This window comes from Cladosporium halotolerans, assembly GCF_011745625.1.
Source record: "Cladosporium halotolerans strain TM138-S3 chromosome Unknown Sca11, whole genome shotgun sequence".
In the NCBI taxonomy this organism is placed as follows: domain Eukaryota; kingdom Fungi; phylum Ascomycota; class Dothideomycetes; order Cladosporiales; family Cladosporiaceae; genus Cladosporium; species Cladosporium halotolerans.
Window position 1 is genome coordinate 252,204 of NW_027191462.1, and position 17,802 is coordinate 270,005.

Consider the following 17,802-nt stretch of genomic DNA (forward strand, 5'->3'; position numbering starts at 1 on the left):
GTACCGCTGCAGACTTGTCCGCCAAGCCGTACGTCACCTGGCGTCTCTTTTTTGGCGGGACAGACCCTCTTTTGACTTCGCCGGCCGAAAGCCCACCTATCCTCCCCACCACGCTACGGTATCCACACCGCGAGGCGCCTTGTTGTTGACGCTCTTCTCCTCTCCCTGCCTGCCAGCCTAACCCAAACGAAAAAGCCACCCCGGTCACAAATCCACCCTAGCATCTGCGGTGAAGCGGTCAACAATCCATCACTACTGCTGGCGAAAACGACGTCCGCTGTCGACCCGATAATATCCAACAAAACATATCACCCACCCGCCAACATGTCGAACCCTACGATGGAGCTCGACCCTAAGTACGACCACTACGACTTTCCCACCACCGCGCCCGTCTCCCAGCCTGGCCACCCGGGCCACACCACCAAGGAGCAGGATGCTGCTGTGCACCAGCTGCGCCAGATGCTCGAGGCCGCCGGTTACAAGGAAAGGCTGGATACCCTGACTATGCTGAGGTTCTTGAGGGCGAGGAAGTTTAACGTCGAAATGAGTAAGCAGATGTGAGTGGCCCTTACCTCTGGTGTGTAAGAGATGCGGGACGGAAGGCATTGGATGGCAAGGACAATGAAATAAGGGGAGGCGGTGAAGGGGACTTGTCGACAGGAAAACCAGGCTGCAAGACGATGGGAGCATGACACTGACTGGCAATGGTACAGGTTCATCGACTGCGAGAAGTGGCGCTCTGAGTTCGGCGGCGGCCTCGACAACCTCGTTCCCAACTTCGACTACCAGGAGAAGCCCCAGGTCTTCGCTTACTACCCCCAGTACTACCACAAGACCGACAAGGACGGCAGGCCCTTATACATTGAGCAGCTCGGCAAGATCAACCTCGACGCCATGCGCAAGATCACGACCGACCAGCGCATGCTGCAGAACCTCGTCGTCGAGTACGAGAAGATGGCCGACCCGCGCCTGCCCGCCTGCTCTCGCAAGTCCGGCCACCTACTCGAGACGTCCTGCTCCATCATGGACCTCAAGGGCGTCGGCGTCGGCATGATGAGCAGCGCCTACGGCTACCTGCAGCAGGCCTCGGCCATCAGCCAGAACTACTACCCGGAGCGCCTGGGCAAGCTGTACGTCATCAACGCGCCCTGGGGCTTCTCTGGCGCCTTCAGCGTCGTCAAGAAGTTCCTCGACCCTGTCACCGTCGCCAAGATCCACGTCCTCGGCTCCAACTACCAGAAGGAGCTCCTCGCCCAGATCCCCAAGGAGAACCTGCCCAAGCAGTTCGGCGGCGAGTGCGCTTGCCCCGGCGGCTGCGAGCTCAGCGATCAGGGTCCCTGTAAGTCATCCCGCGACCACTCGTGTTGCCCTCCACCTCCAGCCAACAGCGCTAACAATCTCTACAGGGCAAGACCCGCAGTGGGCCAAGGCGCCCGCCTGGGCGAAGAAGGCCGACAACTCCATCCCGGCCACCGAGAGCCACGTCGGCGAGGGCCAGCCCGCCGCCGCAGGCACCGCTCCCGCACCCGCCGAGCAGCCCGCTGGCCAGCCCGCTCCCGCCGCCCAGTAAACGTTATTTGAGCTCCCGACTTCTCTTCTAGTCGGCTTTTCTTATTCTGTATTGTGCATGGCGGGTGAGCACGTCAAGTTGGCGACAGCATGCCAGTAGCGTTGTTTGGCGTGCGGGCGTGCGTGGTGTGTGGGTGTCAAGAGTCAGACTCTATTCTTTTCCTCTTCTCTTTCGTTGTTGTTGTGTAGTAGACAAGATCATCGGCCTTGATATTTAGGCTAGCAAAAATCCAGATATACCCTTTTTTGGCGGATAATGCTTCTCTCTGGTCGCGGATGGTCATGGATCTAATGGTCATTGTGGAGAGTTTGCTTTTGCGTGCGAGCGAATGTGAGTATGCGGAGGGTGGTCATATCTAATAGTGCATTTCACAGCGGCCAGAGCGAGTATCCTCACCCTATACTGCTCCCGTTTCAAGACAGCCTATGTGAAACTGGCAGTTGATGTTTCACCAAGTTTCGTCATACACGAAGGAACTAGTCTACAACATCGTCCCTCAGATTGAACGCCTGCCTCACAACCTCGTCCATCCGGCTCCTGATCGCATCGTGGAACATGACGTTCGTCGTGAACACCTTGCAACCCTTGATCTTGCGCGCCGTCTCCATGCTCAAGTCGTAGTCCACGTACATATCCTCGGTGTACGCCGCCGCGAAGACAGGCACCTTGTTCGCCGTCAGCGCTTCTTCGTCGAACAGCGCCGGCCAGCCCGCGTCCGCCGCCACCCGCTCCGCCACGCCCGCCACCTTGCGCAGCTCCGAGTAGTCCTCGAACATCCACGGGTAGATCATCTCGCCCGTCAGGAACACGGGACCGTCCGTTCGATCAGGGCTGAACTGCGGGTGCTCGGCCAGCAGGCGGTGCGCAGACCAGTTGGCCGCCTGGCCCTCGCAGTAGATCGGCTCGTGCAGGATGGAGTACAGCAGGTTCTCGTCGAAGCCCAGCGCGCGGTCTATGGCCGCCAATGACCCGCGCGTCAGGTGCCCGAAGTGCTCGACGTCGTACGCCGCGCGCAGCACCACATCGTGCACCGCGTCCAGCCCGCCGTGGAAGCCCAGGTTGATGCCGAGCTGCTGGAAGCGGCGCCGCGTCAGCGTGCCTTCGGACGGCAGCTTGATCTTGCCGTCGCCGAAGCGCGACAGGTAGTTGAGGATTGTCTTGACGCGCGCTTCGTCGCCGGGGAATTTGGCGTAGTAGGCTTCGTTGCGCTGGATCAGCTTCTTGTAGAGGCGGCGGTAGACTTCGTCCGGGGACTTGACGAGGGCCTGCAGGCCGCCGAAGAGGAAGGCTTCGCGCAGACCGTCCGGGTAGAAGGAGAGGTAGGAGACGATGCAGAAGCCGCCGAAGCTCTGGCCCATGACGGACCACTTCTTCCTGTCTTCGGGGTAGTCGGCCGTGAGGGTCTGGCGGATGGCTTCGCAGTCGCGCACGATGCTGTCGGCGCGGTAGAGTTTGAGGTATCTAGCCTGGACGTCGTTGTCGCCGCGCATTTGCAGCGTGCTCGCCGTGATGGGCGTGCTGAGGCCGGTGCCTCGCTGGTCGAGACATAACACCTGATAGCCCTTGTCCAACAGGGTGTTGGTGAAAGGGTAGTGCTGTGGCGGGCGACACTCGTTTCCAGGGCCGCCGTTGAGGAAGACTATCCAGGGCAGCTTCTCGTCGTTCTTGGCCTCGTTCGGGTACGTCTCATGTTTTCGCGCACTGCGAGCGAAGACTTTGATGCTGCCTGCCTCAGGCTTGCTGTAGTCTTTAGGGACATCGAAGAAGTGCTCGGTTATCTTTAACCTGCCTGTGCGAGAATGAGCCAAGACAGCACCAATGTGGAGGGCAAGACGGACGGTGGGACACTACCGGAGACGAGGTACGAGCTCTGGCTCAAGGCCTTCGCGGGGGAGACGGACAGCATGTTTCTGGCCAGCTGTCTGAGCATTGCCAGAGTCTCGTCGGTCGCGCGACCCTCCCGGACGCGAAGTGTTGGTGTTTCCGGTCTCGAGGGTTGATCTCCACTTCTCGCGCCGTTCCTCGAAAGCCCTTCTCCACTCACCAGATTATTAGCGCCTGCTATAGCGCCAGATCTCTGTCAACCCTTTCGCTCGTGTCGCAGTACGCGGTTGGATTTAGGAGGCTCTCGTAAGCCACGAGACGGCGGCACAGGCTGGCGCTGCTGGTGTCGCACACGTTCTCGGCCTTATCAGCGCTCGGGGGATATCACGACGGGCCACCAAGAATGCGCCACCTCGCCCATCCTTGCCGGTGCTAGGCTCACTTGGCGTAGAGAGGAACGCATGTCGTTCGAAGGGGCGAGAGGGACGAACGCCCTACGGCAGCCAAGCTGTGCATCAAGACGAGCTAATTAGGATAGCGCATGGGAATTATGTGCCGATGCGCTGTAAACACCGCCGGAGTTTGCGAGGCTGGATCAACGTTGACGAAGAGCGGGGCATTTTATACGTTCCGAAAAGGTGTCGTATCGACGACAATGCCGAGCTCTTCGCTCTCGAGCGGGCAAACTCTGTGTACATAAAGTGTAAAGGTCGTAAGAGCAGTGGTTCTCCTCATGTCTCATCCATCCAACACCTCACTTCATTCGCGATGGCGAACTCCATAGCGGTCTTCATGATCGGCCGGTCGAGCGAAAACGCGGCATGTCTGCTGCCGGCGCTAGACCCTCGCTTCGATGGTACGCGGAAACCCCTCCCCTGTCACAACAAAACGGCGTTCGCCGCTCACACAGCACTGCTTCAAAAGTTGTCCACTTCTGCACATCGACGGCCGCCGCAAGGCAAGAATTGCCAATCGCTCTCGACGCCCAACCGCTGTCGAATCCTCAGACGAGCTTGGGAAGCAACGCGAAACGCGGCGCTGCACCAAGGAAACCCACCGCGATTTTTGTAGGCGCTGGGTTCGATCGCGAGGATTATGAGGGCTTTCGGAGAGACGTCGGGGAAGTGCAGGGCATTACATGGGTGCGGGAGGAAAAATGTGACATTGAAGGGCTCGACAATCCAAACAACTGGATGGTGAGGGATGGTTTAGGGCGAGTGCCGAAACCTGAGGTGCTGATCAAGAGCGTTTCCAAATGTTTGAAGAGGGACTTGTTGGGTGATGAATAGAGCAAGTCGGTGTTTGTTGTTCTGAACATGATATACAAGACACTGCTTTTGCTAGATACCGAATTTCTAGATAGATACCTCATGCCACATGTATTGGTCAACAGCATCTGGCCCTTCGCTCTCCGCAACATAGGCCTGTTCGCATTGCGTCCAATACAGTTTTTGTTGTGCAGCATAGAAGGAGTCGAAATCTTGGCTGAGGGCATCTTGCAAGGATCGGACCTCGCCTCCAGGATGCAGCACCTCCCAAGGATGGGTGCATTCTCGGGCTTTGCAAGTCTTGAGCACGACGAGTAGCGCGTCCAGTCTCGCAGTCACGTGTGACACTGTGGCAGCTGGGCTGGCGTTCGCAGGGCCGAATGCCGCATCTGACTTCTCTGTGTATATGTTGTTGAGTTCGTGAGGATCGTTCTATCGGAGTCAGTTATCATCGTCTTCATCCGCGCAAAGAAGCTTCGCTTACACTAAGATTATACAGCTCATGCTCGCCATTGCACCAGACAGTATAGCGCAGGTTGTAGTCCTCACCAAGGATGCGGAGCGCTTTGTAGGTGTGATTGTTATGCAAATCAGCGCCATACTTGCCCTCAGACATGATGATGCCCCACATCTCGACATTGACATGTTCCTGTCGATGCGACTTCACCTCGATCATTGAGTCTCCGGTCAGCGGAATAGCCTCTCCGTCAAGAAGATCTCCTCTCTCGGTTGCTCCAGCAATGCTAAGAAAGGTTGCTGCAAGATCGGTGTGAGATGTAACGATATGAGAAGTCTTGTTCTCAGGCACGCCGGGGCCGCGAACGATGAACGGTATGTTAATATCTTCTTTGTAGGCACACTGCTTTCCCGGCTGTAGTCGGTGCTGTCCGACGTGGTAGCCGTTGTCAGTGGAGAAAATGAAGTATGTGTCCTCGAGGATGCCATGTCGATCGAGCCGCTCAGCTAGCTCCGCCACCATCTCATCGACAGATTGAAGCGCTCGCAAGCGGTTGCGGTACCATTCGTCGTTGTATTCGACGTTCGTTTGGTTTTGCTGAGGGAGTCGAGATATCCATGAAGCACCGTTAGGCTGTCAGTTGTTAGAATGTCTCCTGGAGAGCCTACAAGACTGAAGCCACTCACCAAGTCCGGATTGAAAGCTGCATTCCGTGGGACCTTTACGTCGGTGAAGAGATGCGCGTGCCTGTCGGCCGGGACAGGTGGGGACTGAATCGCAGAGGCGCCGGAGTAATTGCCATGAATGTTCTTATCAATGATGTGGACATTGCTGTGCGGAGCGACCGGAGCCACTGTGAGCATAAAGGGCTTCTCTGCACCAACGGCATCATCTAGGAAGCCATATGCCTTAGAAGCCACGACGTCCGTAGAGTACTGTCCCTCGTATGAGACGGGCGGGTCGTGGTTACGCTGGAATGTTGCATTCTTGTATTCGTACGTGAATGGGTCAAGCAGGAAGTCTGAACCCGTGAAGCCGGCAGCGTGTGGTTTGTCGTAGTTTGTGACCTTCTGCGCGTTGAACAATTTGCCTACGTAATACGTGTTGTAGCCGGCTTTCTGAAGCCACAGAGGCAGATAGTCTTCATTGAAGCCTTGAGTAATGAATTTGGGATAGCCACCTAGTAACATATGAGTCTCGGAGATTTCTTTTTGGGGAAATGAAAAGATGATACTCACCATGAGGAGGGTTGACGTCGGTTACATTGGTGTTGTGTGGCGATTTACCAGTCCACAGAGTCACGCGAGACGGGCAGCACAAAGCGTTGGTGCAGAAATGATTCGCGAAAGAGGTACCTCTGTCCGCGATGTGCTTTCTCACATTGGACATGTATTCCAGAGAGTCCATGTGCAGGTCCTGGTCATCTGTGAGGACAAAAACGATGTTGGGTTGCTTTGCTGTTGCCATCGGCTGCTGCTGGCTTTGCATGGCCCAGCCGGCAGCGTACAGGCCCACGCATACGCTCAGCAGAGCGAGAAAGGTACGCAAAGGTGGCATGCTGATGATGGATGGGGGACCTGCGGGACAAAGTCGTCCACAGTTACGAGCATGGTGTTATGAAAGTCGATAAATGCAAACCTCACTCGATGTCGTGCTTGCGCTTGCATGATGCGGAGTCAGCCCCACCAAGCGTGAGTCTAACCAGTGTGCCAATCGTGGATCTACGGCATTCTTACAGTAGAACACCACGACTGCGACTCGGCACTCGCTGGCGCAGCACGAACAATCAGATATCATTTGGGCGTACAGCGGATCCTCGAGCGTAGGAATACAGTATGTTACGAATATTCGAAGACCATTGGTGGCCGTTGATCTAATTGGTCTAAAGACTACAAGTCAAGGGACGCCGTCTATTTCAAACGTCACCAACAGCATCGTTACCGTCCAACCTCAAATCTCCTCGCAGAGCAATGATCTCTCTATTGCTCCTCCGCCTTCTCAGACCCTCAAGCCCGCTTCCCGTCCGCCCAGATGCAGCGTCGTTACTGTGCAAGCTCCTACTTCCTCTCCTCCTCCTGATGGCGTCTACGTATCCTCCGTCCCACCAGTCGCCGCCAAGGACCTCCTCGACGTCCTCTATATCGTCAAGGACGCTTTGTGGAGGATCAGAGTCGAACACCGCTTGCAGGTCGCCATGTGCACCAAAATGCTCCCACAGCGTCAACCACGTGTGCTTGCGCGGCGGCGAGAAATAGCGGCTGCGTTTCCAGAGGTAGCGGCGCTCGTATAGGGATATGAGAAGGAGGAGAGGAGCGTTGAGGACGCGGACTGCGGTAACATTGATCTTGTGGAACCAGCGGTCGTTGGTCATAATCTTGAGCGGCATCAGGAAAATGAGGGCAAGGACGTTGAAAGGTGGGCGATAGGCGAAAATTGCGTCAGATTTGACACCTTCGAAAGTCAGGACGGCGCGACGAAATTGGATTTCGGCAGTCGCGTTGGTGGCAAGATTCGTGTACGTGTTACTGAGCATGGCAACCAGAATGGTGAGGAAGAGGGTGTTTCCGAGGAACGCGAACGTGATCATGAGTGTTGGGCCGAGGAGCCAATGCATTTCTGCAGAGCGCTGGACACCTGTGCCATCGAGACCGAACCAGATCCAGAGCATCCATTTGGCGATTGTGAGCGAGGAGTGCTTGGTGTAGCCGTCTTGCGCCTCGGAGAGCCAATGCATGGCGAGCAAAAACCCGCCGAAACACCAGCCAGCCAGGACTGTGAGGAATGTGAAGTCTGCCATCATGGCACGAAGGGCAATGAACAGCATGTTCTCGGGCATGAGGCAGAAAGCGAGGCGTGGCAAAAGAACAGGCGCACCGAGTGAGAGGACATCGAGTGCTAGCTTGGAGACGCTCCCATCGTTAATGGCAAGGCCGTGCATGCGAATGCCGAAGTAGGTCGAGAAGATCAGCACAAATGTGATATCGAGGAAGGACCACAAGTTTTCTGTGTGAACAGTCCATCCGTGCTCTGTAATCGACGCCAATTCGTCTAAGCACCAGCCTACTCCATAAGCAGCGAAGACTAGCTCAGCGACTGTGAAACGGAGATGCGAAGGTCCGATTGCGCGAGCTTTGTTGGCCAGAGTCAGAATGTAGAGGAGCAGAAGCACAACGAATTGGCAGGCTTCGATAATATTTCTTGTCCGCGGTACAATGAGTCGATATTGGTTGAGGAGTGGTGCTTTTCGAGGGTCATATAACGAGATACCGCGACTTTTATAGCGGTCCGGTAGGATGTCGATAAATGATGTAGGGTTGTAGGTTATTCGCCCGCGGTACACCGCGTCGACAATCTTTTGACATGAGGTTGAACTCAAGAAACCCTTGGACTCGGTGACGATCGCAACCTCGAGTGCCGTCAGCATCCTTTCCCTATCTGGTCGGACGAAATGTGATGTGATAGCCCAGTGAAGCGCATTTTTTTTCGTTCTTTCGACTTCAGGAGGCGCGTTTTGGAATGGCTCGAACCCTGCAACAAGCACATTCGCAATGAGCAGAAGGCCTTGCCTGCCCTCGTGATCTTCATCAAAGCGCCGCAAGACTCGGCCAGCGATAAGCTCGCAAACAGTAGCACGGGTGATGTTAACGGTCTGATGGTGCGCCTGGTAGCTTTGTTCGCGCAGGAATTGCATGCGATTGACGAGCAAACAGTATACGACCGATACGTCGTCTGCGTCGTACAAATGGTCGACTAGCGGCCTGATAACACTGATATTCATCCTAGGGCTCTTAAGCTGTTCGAGGGAATATGGGTCATCTGTTTACGGGACAGAGTCCCTTCAGCATTAGCAGGTCGCCCTTGCTGTTCTGTTGAAGAATCGCAGGCCTCCCTTCACCCATGATACAATGGCAGGACGAAGCCCACGACCATTCAGGAAAGACGAATGGGAATGACCTACCAATGCTCGCGACGACCAGCCGCCTGATTTTATGTATAGTTGTGTAGACTGGTAGCCATCCGTGAGGATTAGGCGCGCGAGGATCGTCATTTTTTCTTGGAGGATAGCAGCCATCATCGTCCGCTTGCTCTTCATCGTCCAGGAGTGTCTCTTGCTCTTCACGTGAGCGTGCTAGGCGCATTGCCTCACTAATGCTGCGATGGCTCTCGCCGCGCAGACCTTTACTCAATCGACCAGGTAGCGAGGGGCGTTCCGGCTCCGACAGTGCGATGCGCTGACCGTGAGACATGCCGCCGCTGGAAGCTTCTGCTTGCGCGGAGGACTCGAGGACGGAGGCGTTAGAGGCTTTTCTTGTGGTCGCGAGGATGCTGGGAGTGCGGAAGGGAGGACTGGCTACCGGATGGTTGTCGTCTGGGCTGGACGAAGCCATGGCGGGCAGGTCTGTAGATATCCCTGTGGTCGGTTTTCGCGCCGGTTGCCCAGACTCGACCTGGGTGCGCTGTTTGCGCCGACTGGATGAAGGCAGTCTTGGTCCGTGGAAGCTCAATCATCCAGTAGGAAGTGAGGGCATGATGAGGTCAAGCCAGCATTGGGAAAGACTTGGCGGCAAGCCTGGATGAGGGGAGTCTCACCAGACGGTCCCTTTCCAGTTTGTAGGCAACCTGCGCGATATATCAAGATGCGCGATATATGCAGGTTGAGCGCATAATGCCTCAGTCATGCGGATGCGGGTCTATTTGATTGTTCATGCGGCGCGCATTTGCACGCTGCTAGTGATGAGCGGTGCCATCTCCAGCAGCTCCCCTGCTGCCGCTTCTCGATGCACGCGTGAAGAACGGCGAAACGCCGTGCCGGGTCACGCCTGCATGACAAGCACCAGACGAGCGCCCACCAGGCTCGTTGCTACACTTCAATGCATCGTCACAGTCACAATTCAATCACTGTTTCACCGTTCCTGACGCCCTTTGCTTTTTGAGACAGACTCGCAAAGATCGACCGTCGCGGAATCTCGATGGCCTCTCGGGGAACCGGCACATCTAGACTTGTTCGCCGATAAGATCCAAGATCCTCGCGGACCCACGTCATTTACCATTGCCCTCCGGCCCAGGGCGTTCGCGATAATGTTGCAAGGTTTGAGCCAGCCGTAGCTGGGACCTCACGTGCTCCTGACTGTATCTCTCCATCATCCTCTCTTCTCGTCGTGCTCTCATCACTCTCCTTCTTGAGAGCGCCGTCGATCTGCTCGCCCCGGACTTCCAGACGCGTTCCTGCAGCTAAACGCGCGCCAGCGGGTTGCTATCCTGGTCCCGATCTCTGCAACCCTAATAAGGCTCGATACGGCGGTCCCACACCCAATTGGGCCCAAGAGTTGCTAAATCGCAGCCTAAATGACTTCTCGAAATGGGTATGGTACCCTCCCGCAAGAGGCTCCGATACCCAGCGATGTCGAACTGGAAAGGGCTGCGATGCTCAGCAAGCCCTCGCGAAAGGACGCCTTCGCATCGAGGTGTGCCGCATACATGAATGTCAATGTCACCAAGTCCTGGGGAGACCTCGCTTTACTAGGTTGCTACATTATCACTGGCTTGCTGGACAGCACCAGTATAATGGTCTGGGGAAGTTTCGTAAGCATGCAGACTGGTAAGCCACAGCAAGTCACTTTCGGAGCCGCATCGATGGCTAACCTGGCCGGACAGGAAACACGGTCTATCTTGGCCTGGGAATCATTTCACCTGATGAGAACGACAGATGGCTTCGCGCTCTCATCTCTATCGCTTGCTTCTGTCTAGGCAGCCTTTGCTTCAGCTCATTCCACCGGCGATTCTCACCATGCAAACGATGGGTTCTCGTCGGGTCATTCCTCGTGCAGATGCTGTTCATTCTTGCGGCTGCGCTGATGGCCAGCATCGGCCCCAAGGCCGACAAGTCAGCTTCTTTGAACATATGGGTTGGCATTTCCATTGGCCTGATCGCCTTCCAATCTTCCGGTCAAGCGGTGGCATCTCGCGCTCTGCAGTACTCAGGGTTGACGAGTGTAGTCCTCACGTCTAATTACTGCGACCTCTTCTCTGACCCCAAGCTCTTTCAGCTCAGCCTCAGAGATAATCCTGAACGCAACCGCAGGACTGCTGCGCCGATTTTGCTTCTTGGTGGTGCCATGCTTGGTGGCGTCTGGGCTCACAGCTCAATTGGACTTGTTGGAGCGCTGTGGACTGCTGTGGTCTTGAAAGCCGTAGTGGTCGTCGCTTGGGCTGTATGGGCACCTGAGTCGGGCGAGTGATTCACGATAGCGAAGGAGATATGTTCAACACTAAAGCATATTGCGATAAAGATTGTCTTACATGTACAATAAATGTGTTCGGAAGCTCTTGAGGTTATCTAGATTCTGACGTCCATGCACGTGATTGTACTGAGTACGCATCGCACCTTCCACATATTGCAGATCCATGGCCACCTTTCGCGCGCATACTTCTTAAATAAACCAGACCACCCACTTCCCAATACGCTGAGGCCCCAGGCATCTCGGAATCTAGCGCTCCGTGTACCTACCTCCCCTTCAGACGGCCCATTCAGCGCCAACGCCTACCCGACTTAGGGCTCCCTCGTCTAGCTATGCATACCAAGAAACCTCGACCGTGCAATTGATCCGGTTGACATGCTCCGCACCCAGAACAGCAGGCACGCCGGCATCAAGGGCCGCTCGTAGACTGGACGGAATAATTATTCCATAACCTTGACATGCTTTACAAATAAGACGAGGTCGCGCTCGTAAAGATGCAAATCGCGTGAACAATCTTAGACTGCCTTTACAAACGACAGAATGCTGCTCCAGTCTTGTGTCCTCGCTTTGCTCGCAGGCGGTGCATTAGCACTTCCGAGCAAATCATCCAATGGCTTCGTCACCACTTCCGGCACCAAATTCAAGCTGGATGGCAATGACTTCTACTTTGCTGGCAGCAATGCATACGTGAGAACCTCCTAAGCCATCTTCCTGATCCCTCAAGCTGACCTTTGGCATTGACAGTACTTCCCATTCAACAATGTGCGTGACATACTCACAGAGATGGCGATGGTCACTGACAGCACCCACAGAACCAAGCTGATGTGGAGCTGGGCCTCCAAGCAGCGAAAGATGCAGGTCTTAAAGTATTCCGCACATGGGGCTTCAACGACAAGAACGTCACATACGATCCCAACGGCCTGCCCAAGTACGGTGGTGAAGGTGCCGGCGGCACCGAAGTCATCTTCCAGCGGTGGGAGAACGGCAAGTCGACGATCAAGCTCGATGCGTTCGACAAAGTGGTCAACGCAGCGAGCAAGATCGGCATCAAGTTGATCGTGGCCTTGACCAACAACTGGGCCGATTACGGAGGCATGGATGTTTATACCGTCAACCTTGGTGGGAAGTATCATGACGACGTGAGTATTCAAGGCGATCCCATGAGGCTTTATCCTGACGTGATCGCAGTTCTACTCCTCGCCGAAGATCAAGACCGCTTTCAAGCGTTACGTGAAGGCCATGGTGACCCGCTACAAGGACAACCCGACCATCATGGCATGGGAGCTTGCCAATGAGGCCAGATGCGGCGCCGACGGCGTTCGAAACCTGCCCCGATCCGATAAGTGCACGCCAGAACTACTGACTAGCTGGTACGATGAGATGAGCACGTACATCAAGAGCTTGGACAAGAAACACCTCGTCACGACTGGGAGTGAAGGCGGCTTCAATATCGTCTCTGACGATTGGGCGTACAATGGAGCTGACGGTAGCGACTTCGACAAAGAGCTCAAGCTGAAGAACATTGACTTTGGAACGTTCCATTCTTACCCAGATTGGTGGTCGAAGACTGTTGAGTGGACTGTACAATGGATCAAAGACCACGGCAAGTCAATGAGAAAGGGCAACAAGCCAGTCGTGCATGAGGAATACGGTAAGCACGGCGATCATTGGATGCAAGGCGAATACAACTGACGCGCACAGGATGGCTTACACCAGAGACACGTCTTGCGTACCTTGGTCGAGTGGAGAATGCGACGAGGGCTGAGGTGCTTTCGCTGTGGCAGAAAACATCGTTGAAAGAGAGAATGTCCGATATGTATTGGCAGTACGGATTTTCGAACTATTCGTATGGAAGAAACCACGACGATGGTTTTACAATCTTTCTCGACGAGTAAGTTGACGGATCTTACCCGGCTGAGGTGCAGGCCGAAAACTGACTTGGTAACAGTGCTGAAGCGAAGCCGCTGATATACGAGCATGCGGCAGCAGTCAACAAACTGAACAAGTAAGCACCTAGGCATCGCCGGCAACCTGTTGCTAAGCATCCCAAGAACATGAAGGAAACTTGAGCTGCTATTGATCGTGCCAATTATATCCCGCGTACATAAGTAACCAAAGCATTGGGAGAGTTGCAAATTCAGCTTGTCCGATACTCTCAAGTGCTTCCTTATGTTAGAAGCTGATCAAAATCAATCGCGCCGTTCTCAACCCGTATCGCCAGACATGTGAGAGCGTTCTGCTTTTGGCACTCATTCAGAGTGGTTTGACATTTTGACATCTCTGTATCTTCGAGCTCTCGCCAATCTTGCTGTTCTCATCCCATAGCCTCCGAGCACTGAAAACCTAGGACTCATAATTGGCCTCAAATAGTTTCGATGGTGGCCTCAATGGACCTTTCCGACAGATGACCACTAACGGCATCCCAGGTTAACGTGTTCGAACGCGTCAAACCCAAAGTTGAAGAACCTGCTGCATCGACTCCATGTTGCGTTTACGCGTTGCTCAAGCTGCGATCGATTTCGACGTTCCCACTCCGCGTCATTTGGCCGCTGAGAGAGCTAAGAATTCTACCTTTACTTGCTCTAGATTTACCAAGCTCTAGATTTACCAAGCGTCCCAATAACTTCAATTTCGAAGTTGTGGCTAGTTTCGTGATTGCCAAACGCATGACACGACCGTCGAATGAGAAGGAGAGCGGAGTGTTTGGTTCTTTACATTACTGATGCACACCGTCTCCGTGTCTGTCAAACTAATACTAATTGTGTACTTCCATGGTGTTTGATGACAAACTCGAAAGATATGCCACTTTCCGATCGTGTGCTACTACTCTGAGGTGTTTGAAGAAGCGGCGGGTGTCAAAAAATTCGATATGTCAATTCCCAGCCATCTGGCACAAATCAGGATCTGCATCCCCGATTTGTGGCATGAAAGCTACAGTATACATTTGTCAAGTAAAAGACTGGAGCTTTTGAATTCGAAACCCATTCAGCGGCGCTCATGAGTTGATGAGATGTCTGTTTTACTGTTGCACATGCTATGTGAGATGAGGAGTATCATTCAATTCGCGGTTTCGTTCGAACGTGTATGGTATGCGCAGTGGCCAACGTTACAGCTGTACGCCGTATTTGGCTGACATCTCGAAGTTGTGTTATAACGAGCAGACCGGTCTAGGAGATGCGAACTTGAGCCGGGCTGTTGCGGAAGTGGGGAAATCTTGCAGCGAGGCATTCACGGCGGGCCGGGTTCTTGCTGAATTGCGGGCTTCCGGTAACTCACAATCTCGTTACTTTGGAGCGCGGTTTGTCATAAAAACTGCAAGAACGTTTCTGAAGTACTCACACAGGGCTTGTTCACTTGGGGTAAATCCACTTGTCCCTGGAAAGGTCCAATCGATGGTGAAGACTACGTCTGCATGGAATTTGAGTCAAAAGCGTGACCCAGCCTCGAGTGATGTTTGTTCATCGAGGCGATAATCGAGCCGCAAAGTTCTCCCATGACCGCCGTTGTCGATGCTGGTCGAGAATGAGACTGGCGTGCGATTGGCGGAATTCGAATGAAGTCTAGTCGATGGGGTTCAACCGCCCGGTATCCCGTTATAATACATAACGCTCAATTACACAATAAGACAAGGAGTTGAACGGCAGGTCGCTTGCCTAGCTACCTAGGCGGAACACGATTGCTTGTGGCTGGCTGAGGACGCCACGCCAATTGGATCAGACCCAGCTGAGCCTGGCTTGTGCCTGGCTTGCAGGACATCAGCTGCAGACAAGAGCTTTGGACGATCTCCAGACGAGTGGGCCGATCGCGTACTGCAATGTGTACGCAATCATCAGTCGAACTCATTTAGATCTCAAGGTATCAGGATCTAGCATTTTGATCATCGAGCCTGTAAAAAGTAAGTAGCATTCTGAATTCCAATGCCTACGCACAATCGTGACTTTCAGCTCGTACAGCAAATCTTTTCGCGATCACAACCAGTCGATGCAGGATAGGCGGCGGGGAAGGGGATGATTTGATGACAGCAATGCTGACCTGCTTGCAATGATGCGCCATGTAAGCTTGGCTACATGTGCGCTATGCATGTAGCTGCTGCTCAGGCATTCTGGCCTGAGAACGCCAGGCGCGCCTTCCGGCAAGTCGAGACCCCAGTGGGCCAGTGGCTTTGGGAGACTGGGCTGATCTGCTTGACTCGCACATCACTGCACATCCAGATTCAGCACGCTCAGCATCAGCAGCATCATCAAAGCTCACGCGTCTCTGCATGACTAGCTTAGAGCTACGCTTGGATGGACTGCAGCTTCCTGGCTGGCACATGTCTCCAAACTTCACTCGCATGACATTTGGGTTACACGCACGACTCTTGATTCGCCAGGCATCAAAACAGAGAACTCCTTGCCGTAGCCTACGGTAACAATGGACCCAGAAGCCAGAGTCTACGGCAGCATCCGCAATGACTGTTACCAATTTGGCATTTTACAAGTCATGCAATGGCCCGTACTATGACTTCCCCATCTTCTTACTAAGTGGCTTGCAGTGGGCGACGCATGTATATGCATGAGACATCAAGAAGACGTCGACATCGATCTCAAGATACCTCAACAGATATGGCGTGACCCAGATTCCGCGTCTGCCTATTCGTGAATACTGTTGAAAACACTGCAGACTCGGGCTGAGTTCAATATGTGGCCTGACGGCCGCATCAAACAAGAGTGAGGGGCGGCTTGAACGCTCATCACAGGGCATTCGCCTTCCGAACCCAATGGCTCGTATCTTGCTGCCGCGGCCAGTATCAGATACCGTAAGACGTCTTGTAAGACACGCCGAAAGACGTATGGTATAAAATCCATCAATGTCTTTTGAATATTGTCGCTTCTTTTTCCCCACAAGACGTCCTTCGTCTGCTGTCATCAAATACATCACTCATATCAAAACGTACGCCAAGAAATTTGCAATGGACTGTAGTGGCTCTCACCGCTCGGGTTGCTGGGGCATCGTTCCGCCTCACATCCTGGAGCATTTGACTCACGCGTCCGGAACGAATGAAAGGCAGAAGAATGCGGCCTCCAATACCCTGCAGGCGATGGAAGCTGTCCATCGAGCTCGCAATGCCATTGGACTGACTTCCTTTGCATGTCCTGGCGGACAGTCTTCAATGGGCAATCAGTCAGTGATGGGCCGCCAGTCAAACATGGAGAATCGCCAGTCCGATTTGATGGGCCGTCAAGCAGACATGTTTGGCCGTCAGTCGAACATGATGGACCGCCAATCTGACTCGACGGGACGCCAATCTGGTCTTATCCCGCCTTACATGTATGCGGAGATATCTCAATCTGAGGATGTTTCAGAGGAGACCAAAATCCGTATCAGACTCAACATGGAATTGGCGAACGGCATGGGTATGCGAAGCCCGTCGCAAGGTACAGAGCAGCCCATGCCAGCTGTTCCAGCTGAGCCTGCAATGCCGGAACACCTGCTTCGACTCGTGCGTGATGCACGTCAGACGAACCAGAAGGTCGGGAAGTTCGTAGTCAGAAACCAGCAAGAGCGAAACGCCTCCAGGGACGAAGGCGCCAAGCGGATCTGGGACTACCAAGAGCAGATCTTCAAGTTCTTTTCTCAAGTCTACGGCCGCAACTCCATTGACGACAAAGGCTTCCACCTTGTCGCCACGGTTCACTGGGACGACGACAATGGCAGGACCCCAGGGTACATGAATGCGTTCTGGGACCCTCGGATGCTCGAGTGGTACTACGGTGATGGTGACGGTGCGATCTTCGACGACTTCACCAAATCGCTGGACATCTCCGGGCATGAATACACCCACGCTGTCACTCAGTTCACGGCGAATCTGCCCTACCAATACCAGGCGGGTGCTCTCAACGAGCACTTCTCGGATGTCTTCGGCTCCATGATCAAGCAATACTTCCATGAAGGTGGTCGCCAACAGGCTGGAGATGCAGATTGGCTGATCGGCCAGGGGATCTTCCTCAGCGCCAAAGCGCCCGCGCTCCGAAGCATGAAAGCTCCTGGGACGGCGTACGACTGGCCCGAGGTCATCGGGACGGATCCCCAGCCGAAAGACATGGACGGATACCGTGAGCTTCCCCTGGAGAAAGACAACGGGGGAGTCCATTTGTTCTCGGGCATTCCGAACCGCGCGTTCTACCTTGCCGCCACCGAGTTCGGCGGCTACGCGTGGGATACGGCCGGCAAGATCTGGTACGAGACGCTCGTAGACCCGGAGTTCGCAGCCATGTTCGATCCGGAAGCTTTCGGCGAACGGGACATTGAGAGGAACTCCAAGAATGCTTTCAAATTGATGGCACTGCTCACCTGCAAGCATGCGCAGAGTCTTTTCGGTCGACGTGGCTTTGACGTTGTGAAGAGAGCGTGGAAGACTGTCAAGGTTCTGCCGGCTAATAACTCTATGCTCTGATTTAGTGA

The 17,802-nt window shown here is 54.3% G+C and overlaps 8 protein-coding genes across 8 annotated transcripts; 5 read left to right on the forward strand and 3 right to left on the reverse strand.

The window, feature by feature from the left end:
• Window positions 1–97: 97 nt before the first annotated feature.
• On the forward strand, window positions 98–1,570 carry WHR41_04316 (uncharacterized protein; the record flags this gene model as incomplete). The annotated part of the gene is made up of 3 exons (XM_069372922.1): window positions 98–557; window positions 714–1,339; window positions 1,407–1,570. Exons 1-3 carry the CDS (start codon window positions 325–327, stop codon window positions 1,568–1,570), a joined length of 1,023 nt encoding a protein of 340 aa, XP_069230266.1. The 5' UTR covers window positions 98–324.
• Window positions 1,571–2,010: 440 nt separating this feature from the next.
• Window positions 2,011–3,971, reverse strand: WHR41_04317 (uncharacterized protein). Its single transcript, XM_069372923.1, has 2 exons — window positions 3,422–3,971; window positions 2,011–3,359 (listed from the first exon to the last, which is right to left on the reverse strand). Exons 1-2 carry the CDS (start codon window positions 3,498–3,500, stop codon window positions 2,047–2,049), a joined length of 1,392 nt encoding a protein of 463 aa, XP_069230267.1. The 5' UTR covers window positions 3,501–3,971; the 3' UTR covers window positions 2,011–2,046.
• A 155-nt stretch (window positions 3,972–4,126) lies between these two features.
• Window positions 4,127–4,789, forward strand: WHR41_04318 (uncharacterized protein). The gene is made up of 2 exons (XM_069372924.1): window positions 4,127–4,250; window positions 4,319–4,789. The coding sequence occupies exons 1-2, from the start codon at window positions 4,163–4,165 to the stop codon at window positions 4,681–4,683; spliced, it is 453 nt and encodes a 150-aa protein (XP_069230281.1). The 5' UTR covers window positions 4,127–4,162; the 3' UTR covers window positions 4,684–4,789.
• Window positions 4,694–6,743, reverse strand: WHR41_04319 (uncharacterized protein). Its single transcript, XM_069372925.1, has 4 exons — window positions 6,358–6,743; window positions 5,806–6,299; window positions 5,147–5,752; window positions 4,694–5,094 (listed from the first exon to the last, which is right to left on the reverse strand). The coding sequence occupies exons 1-4, from the start codon at window positions 6,674–6,676 to the stop codon at window positions 4,750–4,752; spliced, it is 1,764 nt and encodes a 587-aa protein (XP_069230376.1). The 5' UTR covers window positions 6,677–6,743; the 3' UTR covers window positions 4,694–4,749.
• Window positions 6,744–6,932: 189 nt separating this feature from the next.
• On the reverse strand, window positions 6,933–9,653 carry WHR41_04320 (uncharacterized protein). The gene is made up of 2 exons (XM_069372926.1): window positions 9,078–9,653; window positions 6,933–8,935 (listed from the first exon to the last, which is right to left on the reverse strand). The coding sequence occupies exons 1-2, from the start codon at window positions 9,505–9,507 to the stop codon at window positions 7,035–7,037; spliced, it is 2,331 nt and encodes a 776-aa protein (XP_069230234.1). The 5' UTR covers window positions 9,508–9,653; the 3' UTR covers window positions 6,933–7,034.
• Window positions 9,654–10,465: 812 nt separating this feature from the next.
• On the forward strand, window positions 10,466–11,551 carry WHR41_04321 (uncharacterized protein; the record flags this gene model as incomplete). Its single annotated transcript, XM_069372927.1, has 2 exons — window positions 10,466–10,718; window positions 10,775–11,551. 2 exons carry the CDS (start codon window positions 10,466–10,468, stop codon window positions 11,356–11,358), a joined length of 837 nt encoding a protein of 278 aa, XP_069230233.1. The 3' UTR covers window positions 11,359–11,551.
• Window positions 11,552–11,898: 347 nt separating this feature from the next.
• manC (putative mannan endo-1,4-beta-mannosidase C) lies at window positions 11,899–13,367 on the forward strand (the record flags this gene model as incomplete). Its single annotated transcript, XM_069372928.1, has 6 exons — window positions 11,899–12,045; window positions 12,103–12,120; window positions 12,171–12,497; window positions 12,547–13,009; window positions 13,060–13,249; window positions 13,307–13,367. The coding sequence occupies 6 exons, from the start codon at window positions 11,899–11,901 to the stop codon at window positions 13,365–13,367; spliced, it is 1,206 nt and encodes a 401-aa protein (XP_069230232.1).
• Window positions 13,368–16,309: 2,942 nt separating this feature from the next.
• On the forward strand, window positions 16,310–17,794 carry WHR41_04323 (uncharacterized protein; the record flags this gene model as incomplete). The annotated part of the gene is made up of 1 exon (XM_069372929.1): window positions 16,310–17,794. One exon carries the CDS (start codon window positions 16,310–16,312, stop codon window positions 17,792–17,794), a length of 1,485 nt encoding a protein of 494 aa, XP_069230231.1.
• Between the last annotated feature and the right edge of the window lie 8 nt (window positions 17,795–17,802).